We start from the raw sequence: 9,803 nt of genomic DNA on the forward strand, positions 1-9,803 counted from the left end.
CCCTATACACACACACATACACACTATGTACCCTGTGTTTTCAGCACACACTAAAGCAACAAATTTTGCTCTGCGTTACAGTATTCACATGCAATGAGCTTGTCTACGATCTACATCCCCACCAGCATCACATCTACTATCCAATTCAATGGATCTCTGAGATCTCAGGGTTTGTCTTAAAAAAGCAGGACTAATGGCATAACCCCACAGCGCTGCTTTGAAACAGATAGATGCAGCCTATTGATTACCTGCACACGCAGGACAAAGGCTGATGCAGGTGGAATAGACACGTGGCTGCTCTCCAGCTGGTCCCCTGGCTTGGCTGGGGGCAGAGAGCCGCTCCCCCGGGGTGCGAGCTACAGCAGCTCCTTCTGGGTGCAGCGCTGAGAACAGCGTGTACCGAAACCGAGGGAAGAGGAAGAGACTGAGGAGGAGAGGATGGTGCCGGAGTCTAACACACAGATTTTTAAGAAAATAATCGCAGGGAAAATAATCCCATGTCCCAGTCCTGACAGCTTTTCAAGAAGAATCAGGAGAAATCTGGGTCGATCCCCTAACTAGAAGACGGACACAAACACTACACACACACGCAAGACTGTGGCAGATATTTGGGTAAGGGCTCCGCAATCGCTCTGTCCGGAGCGCAGCGCTCTGCATTGTGACAGCTGGAAGACCGGGAAAAGGGTGCTGCAAACTGGGGCACAGCGAAGCGGCGCGGGTGTCACTTCACGTTTGCCCGCTGCGCACGCTAGACCTGGCACCCCGCGGCCACACTTCGGGCTCGGCATAAACGGAGGAGAAGCGCGGACGCCGAAATCCCACCCTCCGCTGCCGAGATCCCCTCGGATGCAGAATGAGCCGTGCGCCCGCGAATGAGCCTCTTACATAACAGCCGAGAGGCGCGAGTGCAGATGGGAGAAGAGCCGCCGCGCGAAGCCGAAGGGAGCCGAAAAATCAGCAGGCTGATAGAACAAGGCACTAATGCGCACTAGATTCAATTACAGCACTGGACATCAAACGACAGTTCCACTTTCATCAGATAATAATCAGTTCCACTTTCATCGCATAATAATCGGTGCAGAACAAGGAGTTGTGTGTATGGGCTGGTGGGGCGGGGGGGGGGGGGGGGGGGGCTGGCTGCTACGGTTACAGTCATCTGAGACAGGTAAAGTAAACACATGCAGGAAAACAGAACAAGGAAACAACCACAATATACATAACATCTACAGCGGGGGAAAGAAAACCCAAGTAACAAGCTTAAAAAGAATGTCTTCTGTGGGATCACTCAAAAGACTGGATGTGAGCAGAACCTGGTTCCTGATGGACAGAACAGTTTGTGCAAGGGAAGCCTCAAAAAAATGCGTGGCGAATCTCAGCCGCAACTGGAGAACAACCACAACGGGACACAGATCGCTGCCTAAAACCCCCCAGCCCCTGCACTTCTATACCTCGGACCTCAGCCTCTCTGTATATTCCCTGACTGCCAACTGCTGCCAGCCACCGCCACCTAATTAAATATGAATCGACCCATCAATAACTCAGAGCACCCCCGCCTCCCCACCCGCCACCGCACTCACTTGCACCTCAGGCCGTTGGCGAGCTTCACCACAGCCGTGTTGAGCGAAACGATCCAGTCCAGGAGCCACATGGCGGGCGCCCCGAGCCTGAGGAACAGAGCGCCGTTTCGGGAGGCGGGGGGGACTCTCCGCTGTGCTCTCTGCCTGCTCCCAGCTCCACAGCGGTTTAAACGCGACTGAGGGAGAGCGCGAGCGAGCGAGGGAGAGGAAGAGAGGGAGGGAGGGAGGGAGAAGGGGGAGGGCAATAAAAAAAAAAAATCCCCTGTCTGGATGCCTGGCATGCTGGCAAGCTGAGGTGCCAGGGGAACAGAAGAGGGCACACAGGTGCAGACCTAACGTGGCAGGGGAGAGGGGGGTAGCTGGGGGGGGAGCCAGAGAATTACAAGGCGACAAACAAAAATCCCTCCAAACAGCCCATTATAATCATTTGTCTGCGTAAGCAAGAGGGATTCTGCTCATGACAAAGAGAGAGGGGGGAAAGAGGGAGAGAAGGAGCGAAGGAGCACAGACAGAGGCAGAGAGAGAGAGGGAGAGGGAGAGAGGGGCAGACATAGAGGAAGAGAGAAAGATGGAGGAAGAGAGGAGAAAAGGAGATGAAGGATTACCAGATTTCCCTAGGCTTGCTACGCATCCCTATAGGCAAACGAGGCAAATGAGGGGGAAGCTGAGGGATGACACATCTTTCCTGTACAAGTAACACAGCAGACAGCCCTCACTGCCATCCCCACTGCCTGGACACTCCCTCTGGTCTAAGGGGACGCCCTAGGCTGGGCCAAACTGAGGGCAAAATGCAGGGATTGGGATCCAGCCTGTGGGCCTGCCACACAGTGATTATATAACACCCACCCTCAGAGGGCATACTCAGTGGAGTAGAAGAAAATAGGGAGCAAGACGCACTGGCAGTGAGAGGCACAGACTATCTATCTGGCAGTGACTGGGCACAGCCACAGAGGCAGCTGGGCACATACCTGCCGCTCAACCCTGCCCCTCCAACCCACTGTACCTCCACTGTCAGGACGCCAAACTCTACTCAGCAGTATAGGGAGACTCTCAATCCACACAGGGCCGAGCTAACTGGGGGGGGGTTTGCACACATGCAGTCAGGAGCTGCGTGCATAGACAAAAAGCTGCATTACCTTCAGCACCACTGGTCAGCAAAGAGGCGTGCTGGCTGTGGTGACATTCAAATCCCAGGTGAGGCACTGCTACTAGGCAAAACAACCTGTCAATCAGCAAACAGCCTGTCTTGAATTTTAGCCTGAAATCAGCTCACTCTGAAAGAGCTATTGGGAGACGAAACACTGAAGGCAACTCAACGCTGAGCGTGGTTTGTCCTGTTAGACATTTCACAACACACAGATTTTTAACCTGTGATTTCTGAACGCTACACACAGAATTACAGGTTCAAAACAGGGGCAGAACAATCATCACATAACAAAAGAAGCTCGGAGTAAAACTGGAATTAAAGTTCGGTGCTGTTAATCTCACCAACAGGTTAACCAGTACCAAGCAGACACTAGCTGTAATGGCCGTTAGTGATTTTCTCCTTTCCTGCATGCAGATGACCCAGTAGGATTTGTGGGTGGGAGGGGTTTCAGTCTGGAACATATCTCTGGCTCTTGGCCAGCTCCCAGCACACATCACAATGCCCGCCCAGGGACATCATTTAACAGGGCAACATGACTGCACTGAGAAGTCAATGTGTCAAAAAACCTTCAACCTCTCAAGCGGTGTCCCTCTCACAGAGCCGCCTCCCTCTCATGTGTCCTCATCATCCTGGGCCTATCTACTGCCTTTCATACCGCCGCCCACCACATTCCCCTGCCAATCACGGTAGCAATGGGTATCTCAGGCAGTGCACTTAGCCAGGTTACATCCAAGCTCTCCGGGTACCCCTACTAGGTGATCCTGAGAGCCTCTGTCTCAACATCTTACAGCCTTCCGAATGGAGTCCCACAGGGCTCTGTCCTTGGTCCGCTCCTGTTCTTCCTGTACACAGAATCCATTGTGTCTTTTATTTTACCATGGTTTTCACTATCACAGTTACACTGGACACTCAACTGTCTCTCTCTTTTTCCCTCTAATACACAAGTCTCATCCCAGCTGACCTCGCTGAAATCTTCTCCTGGATCACTACACCACTACACAACAACCAAACCCTCTTCCCTTTAAGAGCTCTCATGGACAACACGTTGGTGTCTGCATCTCAGACTGTGAAGACACTTGGGGTGGCACAAGACAAGAAGAATGACCTTTCCAGAGGATATAGCATCAGTGAGCTAGGGCAGCATATTCCTCCACAATAACATCAAGTAGAATCTGCCTCATCCTGATCACTTACTCAGCTCAGCTCACAGTTACAGCCCTGGTCCTCTCCCACCTGATCTCTGCAGCTCAGCCAGAACACTGATGCTCTGCTGGTCTTCCATCTCCCAAAATACTTGTCTCACCTCTACTCATCACCATTCATCTGCTAACAGTTATGGCTTATGTGTGCTTCAAAACAGAGGTGCTAGCTTACCAAGCAGCACAGGGAATGGCCCATCTGTATCTGCAAACAATCATGTAATCATACACACCAACCAGACCACTCCACTCTGCCACCCTCCCCAGTGGGGGTCACACATCCTCAACTCCCTTGCTTCTCTCTTCTCCCTCCCCTAAAGACTCTCTTCTTCCCAAACACAAATGCACTGATTGTGTTGTACTTTACAGGACTTAGTGGGCTTTTCTGTGTACCACTGTTACACATTACTGTTACACACATGGGAACTTCTACTATTAAGCTGACGGTTTCTTGATTATTATTGCACTTTATAAGAGTCGTCAAAAGAGCACCATAGCCATTGTCGCACTATCACGTAGTATCACTTGTTCTAAGGTGCTGCTGATGTTTTCTCAAAATCCACTGTTGATGCAGCCATTTTGTGCTCATGTACCTTATGGTAGCTCTGGATAAGACCATTTCCCAATCTCGTATTTTGTTTTTAACAAAGGTGTCTCTTCCTCGTGATCTCGCTGACAACCAAAACAAACAAACCTCGGACATACCGTCACTCCACCAAAAGTAATTGTCAGGTGCCAACAGGAACGTTGCGACCGCATGGGAGAACGTTTTCGCTGGTGCAACGATACCGTAGAGGCTGAGTTAATGTCTCTTTTACGACCTACGCCACTCATCATGCTGGCCCGAGTGAGCAGATACAGCTTTGAAGCCAGGAGAAAAGCCACGTGTTAAAACTTTCACAACGCAGCGTTAGACACTTCGTTAACGTTAGCAAGCTAGCCAAACGTCTCGATTACGGCATGCTGTGTTGCAATTACAGGCAAGACTTAAAATTCGCACTCGCATTATTCAGTCTGAGGCTGCTTATCTAGCTAAAACCCGAGGCACGACTCTGTCAAGAGTTTGCTAGCACGCTAGCTTGATGGGCGGTCAAAATATCATGGACAAACGGGAGACTATTTCAATATGTTTCAAATGCAATCAGAATAATATGTCAGTTAGATAGCCGGTCAACGATACTATGATGGGTTTTTTTTTTTTTTTACAAATGCTTGTATTTAACGTTCCAGTGAAAATCATCCCGCAAGTACTAGTTACTTAGATGTCAGAGCTAACTAGCTACTTAGCCAGATAGCAGCAGTAACGGTTCACGTGGGGACGGCCTAGTCAAAGCCCCTTGATAGAATGGTACTAGCTACTTACTTTTTGTTCGTTTTTTTCGCCTTGGTCCTTTTCTTCCTCGCCTGGAGTGCGAGTACTGTCGTGGAATGGAGGGGGCATTTATTAGTAACATTACAGCAGTTAACTGTTACTTTCACACTGTTCAAAACACTGTTCGAGACAACTTCACTGGCGGTAATCCACAAGATAGCTGGCTGGCTGCAAAAACAATTTAGTATTCTAACGGTAGCCAGCTAACTACGATTGTCCCATCCGTACAGGTATAGCCCATCAGCTAAAACATGTTTCGCTAAGCAAAACTTTGTTTATATCAGCGAATTTTGTTCTAATGCAGTTGACTAGTTGCTTGTCCTAATCAGTTGGCTACAAACACAATGACGATCAATATCATAATGACTAAAGGTTGTACCTTTCAAAATGCAGTATTTCCCACAAGACAGCTAGCTAGCTAACACACCGTTTGAGTCTTTTTGAATACCGTGAAGAACGTCAACTCTCATTTTAAAATTTTCCTGGCTGGCTTGCTTGCAAGAATGTTTAATAACTTAACTAAAATTATCTCAACATATAAAAGCAATCTAGCAATCTATTTGAAAAGCTGAACAGCTGTATCACGTACATAGACATTAGATAAGCGAACGAATCCAATTCCATACAAATCCGTAGTATTCCTGCTAACTGGACAGCCAGCTAACAACACTACTTGCTTGCCATAATGCTGATACATCACTTGCTTACGCTAGATCCTCAAGCAGTTCCTGACACATATTGCATGGCGCTTCAAATGCAAACAAGAATATAACTAAACATGTTTACTCTCGCACTTTGCTATGTCATCTATAATCACTATTTTAGATTCTATTACCTTTCCTCTCCATATTCGACCGGCAAGCCTGGGATAGTGTCTCGAATGAGTCCGACTCTTGCGCAGGCGCAGTTCAGGAAACTTCCACAAACAAAACTCTGTCGCTCTTTGTCACACCCCTCTCTACCCACGCCCCTTTCATTTTTGTTAAGCCTCTAGTTAGCCTGCTTTAAGACAATGTATGGTGATTCTTAAATGACTTCCAGCACAAGCATGATCTGATAGATCAGCGAGTCTTGTTTTTGTAGTGTTCTCACTTGTTACTGGCTAGCTTTCAGACTAAAGTGTGTATTTGTCTATAGCTGTGTGGATGTGTAGGATCAGGGTTCAGGGACTTTGACACACTCCTTCTGCTGTACAAATACTGATGAGACCTGGGGAAATCTGCAGCTTTGTGAATTTATGAAGGTTGCCTTACCACAAATGTGAACCCACTGTACGATTTACAATAACTGCGGTCCTCCTTGGGAATCGTAGTATATATTCAGTTGTATTCTAGAAACACACCATTCCGAAACAATATTTTCAAGCAAAATAACTCTATAAACGTGAGACACACTATATTTGTGCGGTCTGTTAGTGCCATCTAGTGGTCATTCTACAGAATTTTACACAGGGCTTTATTTAAGATTTTTTAACTCTAGATCAGCGTTTTCCTTCAACGGCCAAAGGCCTATACGTAGTTATCGCGCTGATGTTAACCGATTTTCCTGTGTAATATGCAGCGAATCTTCTGTTCAATACAAGCTGAAGCCGATGACTGAATCCATACAATTTTAGACTTTCTTCAGCTTTTAACATACCATTAGCATTATGGAGTCCTCTCAGTAAACCGACACCTGTGATGTCCATGGTACAAAAATGTATGGTGTAAACGCAGAAAGTACAAACTAATGCTTAACACTGGCTATGACATACTAAGATACCTTTTCCACTCCACGAAGGTTGTCTGTTTATAGCTATGTTGCCTTTTACTTAAAATGTTCGATGACATTGTAAACGTTCCACTATGCGCCGCTAGAAAAGCTATAAAAAACCATAAAAAACCAAGAGTGTATATTCCGTTTGAACCTACAGATAAATAAAGGGTAACGGTATACCGGACATTGTCCAGGGGGCGCTCTTATGCCATTTTACTTTGGTGCAGCCAGGGCTGTGTGTTACTCCTCTCGGCAACCGAACTGGAAATGTCTGGAAATGTGCGTTAGTTTTAATATGCGGAGCATTCATCTAAACATTGCTCAGTACATTAGAGAACGGTGTGGAATGCAACCACGCTCTACCTGTCCCAGCTCCAGCACATACCAAGCTCATTATAAGCTTCAGCCTGAATTCATCTTGGTAATTCATGACATAAATCATCAATTAGCATTCAAGGCGCGGAATGAATCGTAAAACTCAAGATGAAATCAGATGTATAATCACGAATTGGAGTCAATCTAGAAGCCAAACACTCAGCAGTGACGCTGATGGGAAAGGAATTCCACTGATAAAAGTTCTGGAGTCCTTTCAATTAGCTCTACACTTCACCTCCTATTTGTACATCTGTGAAACGTTACATTAAAAAACTGCCTTTTTAAATCATCCTAGTTATTCCACTATAAATCCGGCAAAATGGCAGATAGTGATCGAGCAGAATGATGCAGGTTTGGTGTAAAGCATGCCATGGACAGACAGAGTCTTCTGCCACCAAGGTCTCACCACCACAAATACGGCAGGGGATGTAAGTCAACATATAAATAACAATGAAGATGATGCATACAATGTTGAAAAATAATTTTTATTTTTAACAGTGGTATTTACAGGGTATTCTGCCTGTTTACTCAGTTAAAATGTGGTGGACAGGTAATGAATGTGAAATAATTAAGTCTCTCTCGCATAAAGTGTGAATCGTACTCAGAAGGGAAAAAAAAGACATACTCTGGACATTGCAGTTTGCCGCACCAGGTTATAAATACCATAACCTCATCTTTTTATTATTATATTACAATCTGTGGTTTTAACATTACCCTTCAAACTCCTGTAAACACACGCAAACAAAGAAACACACCCTCGCACACACCAAAAGGCATGCTTCATATAGATATTGCTTTATGGAATCAAGTAATACTATACCATGAACACACAGCCATGAGGATAAAACAATTAAAAAACTTATATACATCCTTAAGTCATTCTTTCAAAATTCATAAACATGTTCTTTGTTGGGGACTTTGCTGGTCTGAGCACCTTGCTGAAGAGAAAGGAGAAGCATCGTGACAGCTCTTTCTGACAGTAACGGACAGTGGCTCAGATCACATTTTGATCTATCCTGCACAATGGGTGAACTTGATCCTCGGACAAGAACACGTTTTCAGATACGGGCAACCTTTATCCCTGAAGGGCAAACCTATTTCTGCAGTTTCTGACTAAGGTCTTGTGCACTTGATCTCAGAAATGGCTGAGTAGTGATCTGTTACCACCTTAAGAGGGGGAAAAAAAAAACTTTTACCAGGTCAAAATTGCATCGTCAACTGCATTAGAACTCCAGTGTAGTCACCAGGGAGTTTACAGGTGTGACTAATTCTAGAAGGATCATCACACTGGGTTCCATTTGGAATCCCACCTCCTCTCTGGTGAAGTGAAGTGTTGCAGTGGGAAAGAGCAGCAACAGATGCCAGGGCTAAGATGCTTCTCCTCAACCCTCGCTCCAGTACTTTCTACCCCCTACCACAGGTTCAAGACTCCCAATCCTGACCACAATGACCTTGTTTAAAAGGTGGACTCCGATCCAAGATCAGTGCCTGGGGGCAGAACCTATGTACACCTCAGCCCTCCAACACAGTGAGACTTTACAGTGGACAGTTTCAGCTAAGCGAAAGAAATGAAATAAATATTTATATATAAAGGACTGGGACAAAACAAATTTACTTACTCGATTGAATTAAGAGCTAAAATAAAAAAATAGAATGATCCCCCTGCCTAAAACTGTGGTTGTCAGGTATTGGAATTGACAAGAGAAAAAGCTCTAACAGCCATCATCAATTCACACTCCCACAGTCCTCTATCAGTGCCTGACAGAGGACTGATAGGGATACAGACCAATCACTTCACCCATCAGTTAAATCCCTGCTATGCTAAGGCTTCAGTTCAAATTCATGTTCTGAAACCTCAGGAATAGCTCTCATTTGAAAGATCGAGGGATCAGGTGTAGCGACTACCAGTCCTTCATGGAGCACTACTGCCACAATATGCCACCAATCTGAGCAATGCATGTAACCATTTGAGCTGTGTCTCCACCGATTTGCAGCGTAATTGTTCGACTGCATGCCCTTCCAGTGCGACCCACTCTGACAGTCCGACTCAAGTGATCAAGTCTTGCCTACTACTCAAGAGCTGCTGATCCTGGAACACCTTTAGAGCTGACCTTCTCCGTTATCATATGAGTGGGGTTGTCAGCCAAATGTGGACGTTCGCTCACTACCTTATGATAGGGGAAGAAATCCTGATGTTTATGGTTATGTTACTCCTCCTGTAAAGAGACCACAACAAACATATTGTGGCAAATGATGCCAATTCTAGTGTATCCAGTGCAGAAGGTAAATGTTTTACATGTAAAATTGTCATGTGGAGAAGCCTAGACTATCTAGCAAGGAGTAAGTACTGTTAAACATGCTTTCTGGCAAAGGCACTT

The 9,803-nt window shown here is 46.1% G+C and overlaps 1 protein-coding gene across 2 annotated transcripts in view; it reads right to left on the bottom strand.

Annotated features, from left to right (window-relative positions):
* LOC118779120 (SRSF protein kinase 1-like) overlaps window positions 1-6,369 on the bottom strand; it is a 30,309-nt gene extending 23,940 nt beyond the window's left edge. The window contains exons 1-2 of one of the 2 annotated variants that reach the window (XM_036531026.1): window positions 6,131-6,369; window positions 5,287-5,341 (exon numbers count right to left, since the gene is read on the bottom strand). In XM_036531026.1, coding sequence (XP_036386919.1) covers window positions 5,287-5,341; window positions 6,131-6,143 — 68 coding nt within the window. In that variant the 5' untranslated portion in view covers window positions 6,144-6,369. Of the gene's footprint in view, window positions 1-1,577; window positions 1,737-5,286; window positions 5,342-6,130 lie in introns of those variants that run through there. The other variant, XM_036531025.1, reaches the window with a different exon arrangement.
* Window positions 6,370-9,803: the final 3,434 nt, after the last annotated feature.

Source organism: Megalops cyprinoides, chromosome 6 (assembly GCF_013368585.1).
Source record: "Megalops cyprinoides isolate fMegCyp1 chromosome 6, fMegCyp1.pri, whole genome shotgun sequence".
Lineage (NCBI taxonomy): Eukaryota > Metazoa > Chordata > Actinopteri > Elopiformes > Megalopidae > Megalops > Megalops cyprinoides.